At 41.9% G+C, this 16389-nt stretch overlaps 1 protein-coding gene across 3 annotated transcripts in view; it reads right to left on the minus strand.

The window, feature by feature from the left end:
• Window positions 1-4522, minus strand: part of UXS1 (UDP-glucuronate decarboxylase 1) — a 60189-nt gene extending 55667 nt beyond the window's left edge. For 2 of the 3 annotated variants that reach the window (XM_059839586.1, XM_059839584.1), the window contains exon 1: window positions 4341-4522. In XM_059839586.1, the coding sequence (XP_059695569.1) occupies window positions 4341-4437 (97 nt within the window). In that variant the 5' untranslated portion in view covers window positions 4438-4522. Of the gene's footprint in view, window positions 1-3880; window positions 3900-4340 lie in introns of those variants that run through there. The other variant, XM_059839585.1, reaches the window with a different exon arrangement.
• Window positions 4523-16389: the final 11867 nt, after the last annotated feature.

Consider the following 16389-nt stretch of genomic DNA (forward strand, 5'->3'; position numbering starts at 1 on the left):
ATATAGATGATAGGTATTGGAAAATAACTGTAAATATTGTACACGTAGTTTGTAGTATATAAAGATAACACCGCCCTGGAGGAGGGGGGAGTGCCTCTGGCTGTCCTGCCAAACGGATCTCGGCTGGACAGGGAGAAAGAACTTTATAGATAAGATGCAATAAACAATCTTGAGACCGAAAAAATGAAGAGCCCTGACTTCTTCTTCAAGCACCGGGCTGGGAAAAGAAACTTTAGAACTTTAGTCGGGGTCACTCTGACCAGCTAGAAAGAGAGACCCCGGCAGCTGATGAAAATCTGACAAAAACAAATGGCTAATTATATAAAACAAAGGATAACAACCATGGAAACTAACAATGATGTGAAAAGTCAAGCCACTATACTACAGGATGTACTTCCCTCATATTATTTTGACATTTCATTTTTAAGTTGTTCTAGTAGCTGTGCTATAACTTATCTTACAAAGGAAATGAGGTCTTAAGCTTGGATCTCATGACAGCACCCTACTATTGCATTTTCCCCTTGGAAAAGGAACAAGGCAACTGATACACTTCCTGAGAACCATTTGATCTACAAATGAGTAAAGAGAGCTGTTCTACTTTACAAAAAATAGAGCTCTGAACTTTTTCTTTAAGAACATGCAACTGCCCTGTCATACATCAGCAGATTATTTACAGTAGCATCAAGATTAAATCAAACCATGCAGACTGATGAGCTCTGGTCTTTAAATCCTGGCTACGAGATTCTAAGTGTATTTCTAACAACTTAAATAGGTTCTGATTCTGCAAAGACAGTGCCTCTGAGGCATGGCTGCATGTCCATATAAAGCTGAATACACACTTAAAACTTCCAAGGGAGTGAGTTTAAGGTGTCTATGTATTGACATCCCAATACACAGATGGGGTTTTTAAAAACAGAAGAACACTCTCAGCCTTCATTTAAGTTATTCATATTGTGGTGACACTCAAGTTTTTTAACATTATTGATTTAATTCACTACTCTTTTATGATCTGTCTACATTTCTCATTACAGACAACAAAAATCAATTAAACCCACTACACTTCAGTTTATAATCACCTCACGTTCTGAAGCTGTGGTTTCACAACAGCTTCAAGATGATGTAAGTGGAGCTTATGACTGAAAGAATTTGTTTCAGTCCACCTCAACACACCCCTCCACCCCACTTTGGTTAGCATTAGCACTCCTGCACTATTTTGCTGGGGCTTAAATCAGAGGAAATTTGGAGCAGAAGATTTTTTTCCCTTTAAAAGGGCAATGCAAACTCAACCTCTGGGCAAGGTTTCCCACTATATGTAGCACACTATAGTCATGCAATGTTCACAGAAGAAGACAGCACTGAAGGTGAGCCAACTAACCTAATTATGAAGAGTATTAAAAAAAATTGAGTAGCAGTCTGACATATTAGAGTGATTCAGACAGCTTGCTAGCTGCAGTATCTCCAAATTCATCACCTGGGCAGTGGGGAACAACATCACCTCTTTCACCCTGTGCCTACAGAAAAGGTAAAGGTAAATTTTAAACTTTATTCAATTTCTTTTTTCCAGGAAACAGTTGCTTAAGTCACAACAGCTTTTAATTGCCTGCTATATAGAAATACTCCTTTTGAATTCTATTTTTATACATAAAAACCATGCATAGCACAATGTTTCCAGTGAATGATTTTTAAAAATTAACATAAATTACACTTACAGAAATGAGGCATCAAATACTACCTTAATTCAAATAAAAGTAAGGATCTTTCTGGCTCTAAGGGCTACTAGGGAGCAAACTGAAGGCCATAAAGGAGTTCTAGGGATCTTATACTAGGACTCCAACAGTGTATACCATGTCATGATGCTACTTCAACCAAAGTAAACAGGACTCCTTCGGAGACAGGCTTCTAACTGTAGACCTTGCAAAGCATGTGACGGCAACACTGCCAGCAGCACTGCCAGCTTTTATCCCATTTTACCACCTTGCACCACCTCCTCAAGCTGGGACCAAACAGCTGTTGAATACCCACACTGTCAAACTGCTATAACACAAAAGGGTGATCTCAGTCCAGACCAGTTCCTTCATCTGGTGCACAAGAAAGAAATTGCAGTAATTGTATGGATGGGGAGCAGAGATCCTGAAGACAGCCCAGCCATCCACCACTGTGTGAAACTACCAAGAGAGCCACTCAATGACTTGAGAGTGAAATAGCTCACAGCCTTCCAACTGTATGCAAAAAGTTCTTTCTGTAGTTTGCAAATTCGCACAGAGAAGTTCTTCAGGCACCTTTGTAACCAATCTGCATTCAAAGGCAAAAGATTTCTATGAAATACGACATTTTTCTAAATTATATTCCTGAAACATTTGCTCAGGGTTTCACGCACAGGCTGACAAAATGGCACTATTTAAAAAGTCCTATCCTTTGGTTCAGAAAAAAATAATGTCCTTGCCAACTATTTCATTCCTTGTAAAATGTGCTCCAAGTCTGAATGCCCATGCCCTAATACTGAATGGAAATTCATGGAAAGGAGGCGCACAGCCTAAAAACACTTAGTCATTTGGAGAGTACTTAAGAAAGAAGGAATGTAAGAAGTGCCAGCACATACACCTACACCAGCTGCTCAGTTTTCTCAGATTCTCTGCTATTTCAGTCAGGCATTATCTGACTGCAAGCAGAGCATAGTGATGATTCAGTAACATTGTGAGGAGTACCCTTTTAGGGTAGGTGAATGGGATCATAAATAATCACTTCTGAGAAAAGCAAACAAAAAATATTCTCTCTAGAATCTGATAGAGCAGTGGCATCTGCTACCGTGCCATACTATGTAGCTGACACCTAAGCATTCCACTGCTTTTGATCTCTAGTCAAAAGACGGGAAAGCACAGCATTTAGATTTGCAAAAAAAAAAAAAACACGTTCCCATCAGACACCAACTTACTGCCTTTTCAAGACACTTTTTTGCCACACTGACCCGCAGTCCCTCTCCTCCTCCACTTTTTTCTGAATCCCAAAAAAACAAGCAGTCAGAAGGCTTCTCCCTAAGGCTAACTTTTACTCAAAAAGTTAGAAAGCAAGCACCAATTACCATCCAGAGAATATAATCAATAGCTAGGTCCCAATGACCACATCACCTGTCACTCAAATCCAGTTTTCTCAGCAGTCTATTAACTTTCATTTTGAAAACTATAACTCTTAGCAAAACATGTAAGCCTTCCAAAATATGAACTGACATTAGCTGTCAGGATGCAAGGGACCTGAAGTCACAGGACAAACTTCTGAAAGTCAGAGCTGAAACACAACTTCAATGGTAACAAAAGTACCTAAATAGTGAGGTTCAGTAAAGACAATAACATATGGTAATGAAGGGAATTGCTGTGTTTCTGTGGTTGGAAACACCACCGCTCTAACAAAATTACTTGTGTTGTACCTCTCCAACTTCCCAAACCCAAAGGAAAGATCTGAAATGCGATGCACACACTCACCCCCAAAACTAGCTCACCTCTACCTATGTGCCTTCAAGCCTCAAGGGAATGGCTCTCTCTCTACCTGAACAGACAAGGTATTGTGCTGTCCACATAAAATCTACCTAAGTCTGAAAACAAAATAGGCTAAAGTAAAATAAAATAAAATTGCAACACAAAGAACAAGTACGGAAAGAGAGCTGACATGACAGCGTTTTAAATCCATTTTAAATCTATCTGACTCACTGCTAGTAAGTGAAGTCATAAACATCCCCGTCACTGGCTATTATAAGATTTTCTAAAGTACCTCTGTGCCTCTTCCCCGGCTCTTAAGACTCCAGCTACGCGCTGAGTTAATAAACAAACATTTATTTAGCCCCCAAAGGACCTGGGAGGATTTTACAAAAAACAGACACGAGGCCTACCCTGGAAAAACTTCCCTGAGGGCTGCTCACCGCTACCAGGTGGCGATCGGGACGGACAAAGCGCGGTCTGAGGACAGGAGCGGCTGCGGAAACACTCCCTGAGCCACGTCCCGCCCGCACCGCTGCCCGCAAGCCCTCGGGACGGGGCAGGGGAGCGACGGCTGACGGGGGACGCCCGGCACGGCTGCCCGCCACACGCGGGAAAGTTTCGGCAGCGCAGGAGCCCCGAGCCCGCGCCCGGAGCCTTCCGCGGGGAGCCCCTGCCCCGCCGGGCCGGAGCAGCGGCGCTGCGGCGCGCCCGCAACGGGGCAGAGCAACGGGGCGCGGGAGGTGCCGCCGCCACATCTTCCTCATCCCCTTCCTCCTCCTCTCCCCCAAGGCGGAAGGAGGGCACGAGGGGCGCCGTGCCGGCGGGCAATGAATGGCTGTGCCAGACCCGCCCCCACCACCGCTCACTCACAGGCGACATAGGCGACGAAGGCGAGCCCCATCAGCAGCTTCATCCTCCTGCGGTTGATGGCGGTCAGCAGGCGCAGCAGCGGCCCCTTGCTCACCATGCCCCGCGGCAGCGGCTCGCAGAGCGCCGGGCACGGCCGCGGCCACCCACGGCTCCGCTCAGCCCCGCTCCGCCCGCCCCAGAACCTCCCGCGCAGGCGCTGCAGCGGCAGCGCGCGCCCACTCCCCCGCCCGCCCCAGAACCTCCCGGGCCGCGGACGCGGCCGGAGCGGAGGCGGCGCATGCGCGTGGCCCGTGCTTCCCTCATAACAAGCGGTTCGCTGTGGGCCGTGCGTTCCCTGCGGGGTGCCTGGGAAATGGAGTGCGCTTGCCGCCTCCCGCTGGCCTCGTCCCGTCTGTCAGGGTGCTTCAGGGTCTGGCGAGCTTGGTCACCTGTCGCCTCCCGCTGTGGTGGTCCTTGGATGGTGATCTGCTGGAATGAGCCGGCAGACGTGGACACGCGCATACACAACACGTGTGTCGCGCTGGCACCTTCAGTACCTGATCCTTTGAAAGCACCGTTTGGCTCGTCCCCAATGTGCTTTCCCTATCTGCAGAGTAAGGAGAACCACCTGGATACAATTTTGCAGAATCACAGAAGTTGGAAAGGACCAACAAAGATAATGAAGTCCGACTCTTGACCCTGCAAAGGACACCCCCAAGAATTAAATCGTGTGCCTGAGAGCATTGTCCAGATGCTTCTGTCAGGCTAGGTGCAGTGACCACTTCCCTGGGGAGCCTTGTCCCAATGCCTGACTACACTCTGGGTGAAAAATCTTTTTGAGATACCCAGCCTGAACCTCCCCTGCCATAATTTCAGGCCATTCCCTCAGGTCCTGTCATTGGCTGCCAGAGAAGGGAGGTCAGTGTGTGCCCCTCCACCATGTGAGAAGTTGTAGAGTGAGATGAGGTCTCCCCCAAGGTGCAGTAGGACCTCCTGTTTGAACACGCAGGTTGGATCAGATGACCTGCTCTGCTGCCTTCCAATCTTGCCCTTAGTGTGATTCTGTAAATGAAAAATGTGAGGATTTCCCCCTTCTCCCCCACACCTCTGCCAACTTGTAGTTTATGACTTTGCCCCTGTTCAGGATAACAAGATTGCAGTTGATATAAATCTATTACATTTTTACTGCAGCTTCTATCTCAAGTCCTAGTGGCCTGTTGCAAACTGCAGATTGGTATTTGCCTGGAAGGGTAGGTGCCTTCTTCATGTGTCAAAACATGTTCTCCTGCCAGCAAATACACTTAATCTGAAGAGAAATCTCTCTCCACAACCTGACCTTCCCCTTGAGTAGTGTGGCCTCCACATACTTTGCAAGGGATATTCTTTCTCACACTTGCCTCCCACAGGAGAAGACTGCGAGAGCAAGTGTTCTTGAAATAAATTGTTCTTTTCAGTATAGAAATGCAGCTTGTTTACACCAAAAAACTATGACCTCAGTCAAACAGAGGCTCGCACAGTTAACAAGAGTTAACTCCTTATTACAAGGAGTAAAGTCGGTGAAACAAATGTGTGAGAGTCAGAATGGTAAGTGCAGTAAGGTGTTGTGCAGAATGATTAAGAATATTCCCCTCTGTGAGACCCATCTAAGAAAAGGGACTTTTTCAGGAAGCCTTGAGAATTGAGATTTCCTAACGCTGGGCTCTGATTATAAGGCCACTCCTTTCCTCTTGATTTTTGTTTCCTTTGATTTGTGTTTGCTATACCTAGCTTGTGAGTTCATTCCGCTGCATCTGGCTACATGGAGTAAAGGGAAGAACAGATCATCATTTAAAACATGATCTAGCTCCAAATTCATCTTGTGTAGTAATCTTTCAAAAAGAAGCAGAATTTTATACCAGCAGTAAATTTGGCCATCAAAAAGTTACAGTTGACAGTGCTGCATGAAAGCTAGAGAATATTACAGGATATATTCATATGCACAATACAAAATCCACAAGCCTTTAGGGGTGCCCAAGGTGCTTTTAACAGTTGCCCTGCCCTAAGCTGGGCTGCTCAATCTGTGACTCAATCACGCTGCCTCTGTAAAACACCTTGCTTGGCACCTTGCTCAGTCTTCATGCCAGTTTTGCTGCAGAAACCTGTTCAGACAGGCTGCAATCTGTGAGGATGGGAAAAGGAGAGCAAAGGAGCAGGGTGCATTATGGAATTTCATGGTGGAGGAGACTTGAACCCTGCAGGAGGCAGGCTGGCCATGCTCTCTGCAGGGCTGCCTGTTTGTCATGCATGACACCAGGGCCAGCTGTGTCTATGTCACTCTGCAAATGAGACAGAATGTGTCTGACTTAACTGCAGGTTGGTGACTGTAAGTCTGTCCCCTCTCAACTATAGCTATCCACATGTAAGTACTATAAATTTCTCCAGACCCATGATGGCCAACAGCAGGCCAACAGCCAACTCATTTCAGGATACAGCTGGTCACATTCACAACCTTGTGCCAAGGACTGGTACCAGTAGCAGAGGTTCTGGTATGTAGTGGCTGCTAAATGTGCCAAGACAGGGATGATAGAGTTTTGAGTGCTGAGTCTTAATGTACTATAAATCAGGTAGTGGGCATCCATCTGCCTTTGGGTTGTTGTTTTGGTCAGGATGATCACATGACATCAGCTAATGGCAGTCTTCACTGAGATGGTTTGCAGGCAGTACACCCTGTCTCCCACATTGCAGTTTTCAACTTTAGTTCTCGAAGTGCTTTATGAGAGCATTTTGATTTTTTTTGTTTACTGAATCACGGCCTGTAACACAATGGGGGATTTTGAATGATGGGATTTTAAAATAACTTTTGATATTTATTAAAAACGTGTGTGCAGGTATATCTACCTGAACAACCAGTATGAGTTTAGAATTCACAGCACCCCTGCAATGTTCTTTTCCTTGACACCAGATCAAAACTATGCAATTGCCCAGCTGTTGTTCCAGAATTGGGAAAAAAAAACCCTACCAAACCAACTGCTACAATTTGTAGAATTTTCACATGAAGCTGCATGCAAGAGACTCTTCTGCCATGTGGAAATACCAGGAAAACATTTGTTTTCTGTCCCACTCATGTTTCTGCAAGAGATGATGTTCCACAGTATGATGTGGGAGACATAAGTGGATCCTGGGCACTGAGACCTGAGCAGAGAGAATTGCTATGTACAAGATAACAAAATTAGTTACAAAGCTCTGAAGAAAATGCAAGAATAAAATCAAGCTATTACCAGCACGCTACTTTCATCTTTTGTAATTTTGGTCTCTGAAGTTAGAAAGCTCATCATAACCAGGGAAGTAGCGCAGAGTTGCCCAGATACTTGTATGCTTCCTCACCATTCAGCTACATCCTAGTGATGCTTACCTGGGAGGAATTGTTCTGGTATTGTTATCCTCCTCTAAAAATAGATGATTTTGCAGAGTTACACTGTTGCATTGCACAGGCACAACCACTCAGATCTATAAAGCCCAAGATAATCTTGAAAAACTGATGGCATTCATGCACGCACATACTGTAAAACATGACTTAAAAGAAAAAAAATGACTGGAATGTGATTATTTGTCTTGGTTTGTTCTACTTTTAACAACAGAACATAGTGGGAACTCAGACAAAAATGAGTTAAAACTTGCAGTGTTTCTCTTCAGGAAAAGTTCGAATTTTGAGGGTTTGTGGTTTTTATAAAGGCTAATGAAAAGAGAACATGCAGTTCTGGGAAGAGAGTCTATTCTTTTATATTAACATCTCTGAAGGAAAAGAAAACTGCTAAGTGCTTCAGACAGTTATTATTTATTATCTGGATGGTAATAAGCAGTTTCAAATAAAACTGGATCATAACAGTTCAAAGCAGAATTGAGACAATCCCAGCCATTGAAAACATACAAATTAAGAGACAGATCATACAGTGAAAGCAAGCTAACCAGTAAATGTCAAAGCATAATATGAAAATGACTACTTAAATGTGGATTTGCAGAAATTACATGAATCATTTAATGATTTAGACAGTTATTTGCAAAGAATAAATTTATAATATCTAAGGAAAGAACTGTATTTCAGACTACAGTGAGATCTATCTATTTTGTTAAGCAGTTTTGTTCATGTGGGTGTAGTCCCAGTATTTCATTCTGTAAAATTTGAGGCTCTTTTTTTACATCAAGCATATAGAAACCCAAGACACAATACTACTCAAAAAAGTTGCTTCAGGCTTCAGGCTTTAAATTGATATACTGACTCAATTGAAAAAAAAAAAAAATTAAACAACATTCCTAAATTGACTCGTAGCATTATTTAAGCTAGTAATGTAGCACGTACATAAAGTACTTGTTCTTCATGATGCATCTTTCCCCTGAGTTAACTGAAAGCAGCCATGTACATTTTCAAAGTTGGAAGAAGATTTTTAGGTGCTTTATCTATTCTGAAAGTGCAGAAGGCCACATGCAAGATCCTTTGGTAATTGGGTCAGAATGAAATAGCAGAGATAGTGCTAAATTAGTGATAATAAAAACTTGTGAGCAGTTAAAACCACTGTTCCTCAAAGTTCTTTTATCATCCATCAAAGAAGCTAGTTTATTAGGCTGGGTCAGCAAGTTACTCATTCACTGCTGTTTTACATTTCATAATTTCCCAAGCCCTTTGGATCTTTTTAATTGGTATTTCTCTACCCTAGAGCACTTTGGAAGTAATGACTTTGAATGCTTCCATTTTGGGCTGTATTTAATCCAGATCAAGATGGAATTAGTACTGAAGAAGCCCGTGCCTTCTTCTGATGATATACAGTAGTCAAATCTGTATGCCCCTGTTTACTTTTATATCCCTGTCCCAGAAAGTGAACAAAAATAAACATACCCTGGGTGGGCTAGGGATGTATATGCCTGTACTGTGCATGTGGCTGAGGACTGCTTCTTGTTAAGAAAAGCCACTTGGGGTTTATGCTGGAAGTCCGTGCTGTCCACTATAGCACTAATAAGAGGGAAACCCTTTTCTTTCTGCATCTTTACTTGCAGTAGTACAAGCTGGATGGGACTTTACCCATGTTAGTGGTGTGCTTTGTAAAAGGTCTGCCTCTCCTTTCCTCATGCAAATCTCAGGTACTTACAAGCCACTTTAGTAGTAGTACTTCAGTGTTACAGCAATGTGAGGATTATCATCTTAATTGGGAATAAGGAGCTGATGCTAAATAACTGAAGGGGCAGGACTGCAACATGCTGGAGAGTATATCTACTCTGCAATCTAGATATTGGTGTTTTCTCCTCTGAGGCAAGGAAAGTCTTAGTGCTGTTCAACTTCTCTCAGGCTGTCAATGAAGCAGAAAGTAAATAAGGTCATTAAAGGTGTTCAAGAACTTACACAGTTGAATTTATAGAAAGATATTACTGAGAAGTGTCTGTATCACAGTGCAGTTGAATTGCATTTGAAGTGCAAACATTCCAAAACTGCTGTTTGATGTTATTACTCTTTCATGAATTTTTCTAGCTGTAGTGTCAGAGAAGTTAGATGTATGACAGAGAGGACATGTCTACACATACATTTCTGTAAATGTAGCACAGAAGCATTATTAAGCTTATGAAGTCCTTAGCTATGACAGTCCATGACCTTATGAAGAGGGATCTAGGACAGCTGCAAAGAGAAGAGAATCATGTATCATGTATCATATGAGTGATGGGGCAAAGTTTTCCCTGAGCATATTTGCAGGTGACAGTGAACTGTGAGAAGAGGCTGATATGCCAGAGGGCTGTGCTGACATCTAGACAAACCTTGCCAGGCTGGAGAAATGGGCTTAGAGGAACCTCTCAAAATTCAGCTAGGAAAAGCACAAAGCCCTGCAGCTTGAGAGGAACAGCCCCAGGCAGCAGTAAAGGCTGGGGGACAAACAGCTGGACGTCCTGGTAGACACTAAGTTGAACATGAGCTGGCCATGTGCCCATATAGGAAGAAGGCTAATGGTATCTTGGGCTGCATTAAAAGGTTTCCTGTCAGCAGATGAAGGGAAGTGAGCTTTTCACTCTACTCAGCACTAGTGAGGCCACACCTGGAGTGTTGGGTCCAGTTCTGGGCTTCCCAGTGCCAGATGTACATGGATATACTGGAGAGAGCTCAGTAAATGGCTCCTAAGGAGAATCTCATATTAAGAAAAGTTCAAAGAGCTGGGACTTCTCAGCCTGGAGAAGAGCAGACTCAGGAGGGATCTCATCTGTGTGTATGAGTAACTGAAGGGAGAGTCTAAGGAGGATGGAGCCAGGCTCTTTTCAGTGGTGCCCAGTGACAAGACCAGAGACAGTGGGCACAAAATTAAACACTTCGGTTCCCTATTAAAACAAAAAACATGTTTGTACTGTGAGGGTGACTGAGCACTGGTGCAGGTTACCTGAGGATGCTGTGAAATATCCATTCCTGGAGATACTCAAAAGCCATCTGAACAGGAACCTAGGCAACTGGCTACGGGTAGCCTTACTAGAGCAAGAGGATTGGACTAAATGACCTCCACAAGTGTCTGCCAACCTCAAACATTTTGTGATTTGGTGTTTACAAAGCAAACAAAAGCACAGATCCACATATTTTACTTAGATGTGTGCTTTTGTTCTTTTTTCAGGATACAGCTGAATTGATACAAAACCAGACAAGTGCCTACCTTTGTATAAACTAGCTTTAGTTATCTCAGTAGAAATATTCCTGTGAGGAAGGACAGTAATGAACAGTCTTGTGTGTAAACTTACTCTTGTTTGTAATTACAGGCTTTAGAATTATAGCCTATAGTCAAGGTTATTTACAGTATCAAATTTCTGTTTTAAAGTGAGGAGGATTAGGAATTTCCAGATAGGTTTTCCAGTAGCTAATGAGATTTAACCAAATAAATTTTCACTGCTGCCTTCCAAAGTTAAATTATGGTCTTACATAAACAGTAAATTCCCCTGGTGAATACAAGTTAAATGAATTTGGAAATTGTTTTGCAGCCCGACAACCAACCAAACCTAGCTAAAGAACCTTTGAATTTTCTTGTTTTTCAGCGAATAAATTCACTGCTGGTGAAAGCAATATTCCATAAATTTCCAAATCATCTACAAGCAATGTGAACTTTTGAGTATGAAACTTATTCATAGAAAAAAGGACAATTCTTATGTGCACATCTTGTGCCTCTCATTGGCACTGAAGATTTATTACTTCAGTGCTTACTAAAAACAACCAGCAAAAGACCACAAAGGCCTGATGTATACAGCATTTGCATTATTAGATCAAAAATAATTATCAGAAATTCATCTTTCCATGTTATGCCTAGGCTTCCATGGCAAGGTTTTATGAATAAACAAGCTTACATTTATCATAGGCTCCACACTGAGCACTTAAACTAAGTTGATAAGACCAGGCTTGGACTGAGCATTTGACTTTGCTGGTTTATTCAGCCTTCTGCTTTTAGCTATGGAAACCATACTGTGAGGTGAATAATGAATTGAAGAAGGAATGCAATGAAGGCAAAGCTGGAACATATGCCTGAACTACATTTGGGAAATATTCCTAGGTCCCAAGCTTTCAGTGTGTGGACTATGTTGAAGCATTCTGCAAAAGGATCTAAAAGAAAAAAAAAAAAAAAAATCTATTGTCAGATTTACATCTGAAGTCTGGGAGAGACTCTAGATCAAAAAGGTTTGGAAACCTTTCTTCTATGCACATGTGATAGGCTGACTAGGTACAAACAGTATCTCAAACTCTAGTGCAAGTTGAAAGGAAAATCATTATGTTGAATTGTAATTGGTAATTCCAGCAAATAGGTGGCTCAGGAACTTGTCTACTGTCTATACAAAAGCATTTTGTGTATTCCCAGTTGTACTGGATAGTATGGGATAGGTGCACTTCCAGGTAGTACAAAAGTGTCTGCATAGATAATATTGTAAAATTACTCCCTTGCCAAGATAACTTAAACTGGTACCCTGAAAAGAATCAGGCAATACTGGTAAGATGAGCTGTTTGCATTTGAAGGCCTTGTTTTCCATTTTCATTTTTTAAAGAAAATGATCATACTGAAGTAGCACATCAAGAAGCTTTGTCTAGAAATTTGTGTGCTTTTCTCCAGAAATTTCAACATTATATTCCTGACTACCTTTATAATTTATTTAAATGTTTGTAGCCAGGTAGACATGGTTTACAGCACCTAAATTAATCTTGTGAGACTGCAAAGTCTGGAATACTGTTAGAGATGACACCCTTTACATTTGTCTAGCTTTAGTAAAGGCTTTGCTCATACATTTATGGGCTGAGGCACTCACTCTCTGTGGTTGCTGAGTGAAATGGCTATGCCTGACCCAAAAATTTATTGAAACCCTATCTGTGAAGTACCCCAGATGCCCTTCAACACAGTCATGCGCTTTGGGAGATAGTTACAGTTTATCACCAAGGGCAAAGAAACCTCTCTTTTTAGTGGTTGTTGCTGTCTATATTACACCCTGCAGCTAGGTAAGATGCTGTCTGAAGGATCACTGTCCTCACTGGGAGCTGAAGTACCTAGTACCCAATTCCTGTTGTTGATCTCTGCTTTAATCTCAGACCATGCATCAAAGTATCATTAGAGTACAACAGCTGTTGCAATAGCACACAATTCTTTGTGCTCCCCAGCTATCATCTCTCATCAGTCCTGGTGAGTCCTTTGGGTTCAAACACTCACAGCTCCACCTGAAGCGTGGCCACATGCTGTCGTTGAGACAGCACAGTCAAACAGTAGGAAATGGCAATACTCCAGAGATATGAACACCTGACAAAAGTTTTCATCTTCCCTACATAAAACTAAGCTAAGACACTGGGCAAAGTAAGTAAAAATAAAGACTCTTTATGAAGAGGGGTGCAGAGCTGGTGTGGTGTTGTGGATTAACCACTGAAGATAGCTCAACCCCATGCAGCTGTTTGCTCACTGCCCTCCCATCATCCACGCCCCCTGATGTGGGAAGGGGATAGAATCAGAAAGGTTAAAATGGGAAGACTTGTACATTAAGATAAAAACACTCTAATGAGTAGAGCAAAAGCTGCACGTAAGCAAAGCAAAATAAGGAATTCATTCAGCACTTCTCATGGTCAGGCAGGTGTTCAGCCATCTCCAGGAAAGCCAGGCTCCATCACAGTAAGGGTTACTAGCAAAAATGAATGCCATAACTCCTAATATTCCTTCTTTCCCCTTTCCCCCTCATCTTTTATATCTGAACAAAACTTCATATGGTCTGGGATATCCCTTTGGTCAGCTGGGGTCAGCTGTTCCATCTGTGTCCTCTCCCAATTCCTTGTGCACTCCCATCCCCCTCACTGATGGGGTGGGGTGGGAAACAAAAAAGCCTTGACACTGTGCAAGCTGTGTCAGCAATAGCAAAAATACCCCTGAATTACCAACACTCTTTTGGTCACAAATCCAAAACACAACACCACATGAAGTGCTATGAAGCAGTACACATGTGCAAACAAGTGTGTGAAGAAGAGCCAAGGAAAGGTGTGGGATGTTGACTGGGCTTGTCACATAGGCATCATGGCTTATTACGTTACATGCTGTCTGTAGATGTGAGTAGACCACTGAGATCTACTCACATGGGGCTGCAAAAGCATGCTCTGTGGTCTTGAGTGTGGCTTTCCAGCTAGGGTTTGTACATGGACATGGCAACAGCATCTGGTTGTTAGTTCACTTGGTCTGGAAACTCAGAAGATCATTAATATTCATTAATCAAATAGAAAAAATGCAGTCTGAAAGGAGAGGGAGAGGATATTAGGAATAGTTTTAGTGCAATAGCTTTCTTTACTTCAGATTTTTACTTTCATTGTCTTTGTCTGCAAAACATTCCTTTCAGCACTGAGCCTGTTCCTGGGTACTGCTTCTGCTTGAGATGATTTTTAGTTTTTTACTCTTCAGCTTTTCATTTGTTAATTACCCTCCAAATACACAGACGCTACCTTCCTCATATTTTTCTTTTTTTATATACCTGAATAGTTTGGAAAGTCGGAACCCTGAAAATAGTGAAGTAAGCTGTGTAGAATTTGTATGTAAGCTTATTTCACCTATGTAGTGAAGTAAGCTATGCAGAATTTTTGCATACCTGCAGTAAAGCCAGAGCAAGCACTCAGTCTACAGCTCATATCTTCAATTTACCCAGTGAGATCCTTTGCCTTGAACCTGCTCAGGTTTATTATTGAAAATCAATCACTAAAAGTGAGGCAGTTAGGGGACTTTTTAATCCTTTTGATGTGTATAGGATTTTCATTACCATCATGCAAACGATCATCCCAGTTTACAGGTCAGACAATTTCAAGAAGGTAAGTAAAGCTTTTCAAACAATTAATGAAAGACATTGAAAAGTGTTCATGCTTCCCTTTTTTTTAGATTTCAGTAGCTTAATTGCCTCTTGAGCCCAATGAAGTGTTGGTCTCTGCTAGATTGCAGTAGCTAAGGCTCTGCCGGCAGTAATTTAGAAATGCAAATAGGGTAATTATCATCTGACCATCCAGTTTCCAAATAAAGCCTAGAGAAATGTTATTTAAAATCTCTTCCATCAGCAGAAGCAATCCTATAGTTTATATAATTCTACTTAAATCTAATAAAATTAAGAAATGTCTGTTTATGGTCTACCTACTCACTTACTGGTTTGCAAAAGAAAGTAATTTTTTATTTATATATCACTGGCTCACTCTAATCCTTTAGGAGCAAGGTAACTCAAGGAGAGGGAAGACAACAGCTAAAAGGCTGCTACTCAGAGGCTTCAATATTCAATAAATGTTAATATGTTGCCCTTCTTCCAGAATACACTTTTTAACAGTCCCTCTACTCCCTGTGAATTTAATGGGGGCTGTACATACGAAATGTGCCTTTTATGAATGTGGGTCATTGAAAAGTCTATAAAGACCCTCATACATTAAACCAGATTAAGTCCTTGAGGTATAAGGTAGAAGTAAGGAAGTAAGGAAAGCATATTTTAAAAAGGTGAATAATTAGGTGATTTGTTGTAAACACAGAGTTAATACACCTGTTTAATGACCATATCATAGAATGATTTAGGTTGAAAAAAACCTCGACATATCAAGTCTAATTATAAAGATAAACCTGCCAAGCCTATCACTAAACCATGTTCCTAAGTGCCACATTCACATACTTTTTTAACTCTGCCAGGGATGGTGGTTCCACCACTTCTCTGGGCAGACTGTTCCAATGCTTGACAACCTTTTTGTCAAGAAATTTTTCTTAATATCCAATCTAAACCTCCCTTGGCTCTATTAGGGGCCATTTCATCTTGTCCTATTGCTTTTTACTTGAGGACAGAGACTGCAGTTCCCTCAGCTGTTTATCACAGGACTTGTGTTCTAAATTCTTTGTCCACATCGTTGATCTTCTTTGGATGCAGTGGAAGTCCCAAACTGAACTCTGGATTGGGAGATTGGTAACAAAGGATCTGTGAAGGCAGAAGCAGAATCTTGTCTGGCTCTTCTAAGAAAAACTGCATCACTTCCATGCAGACCTTTTCCAAAATAAATATTGAGACACTAAACTTGCTACCAAACATGAATTTTAGAAACCCCTACTCTTCTGTACTTTGCACTGAAAAAATGCATTTGCAGAATGATAGTTCTTTTGTTTCCTAAAGGCTGTATCTGCAATTCACATGTAAGCACGAGTTACTATTGTGTAATTGTAGAATTAGTCAATTGTGGGATTCATGTTTGAGGTGATGAAGTCCATTACCAGCTCTAGCACAGGTTCCCACAAGAAGTTGTTCTCTTTTGAACATCCTTCATTCTGACTGGCCCTCTCTTGCACCAGTTATCATGATGGGACTAGATCAAAACCATCTTCCCCCTTATTTATAGTGAAAAAGAGGTAAAACTGGTGCAACCGATAATATTAAGGGGTTGCAGGTTGATGTGGTTGCACAAGAGCTGGCAAAATCGATATTACATGACTTAAATAACAAAGGTGGTCTCTGTAAGCTTGGAGGAATCCTTTATCGATTCATGGAGGTTTTACAAAGAACTTCATAACGAGGCTCTTATCTGAGTCTCTCGCTGATTTTTCCATTTAAATTAATTTGG

This window comes from Haemorhous mexicanus, chromosome 2 (genome assembly GCF_027477595.1).
Source record: "Haemorhous mexicanus isolate bHaeMex1 chromosome 2, bHaeMex1.pri, whole genome shotgun sequence".
NCBI classification, from domain to species: domain Eukaryota; kingdom Metazoa; phylum Chordata; class Aves; order Passeriformes; family Fringillidae; genus Haemorhous; species Haemorhous mexicanus.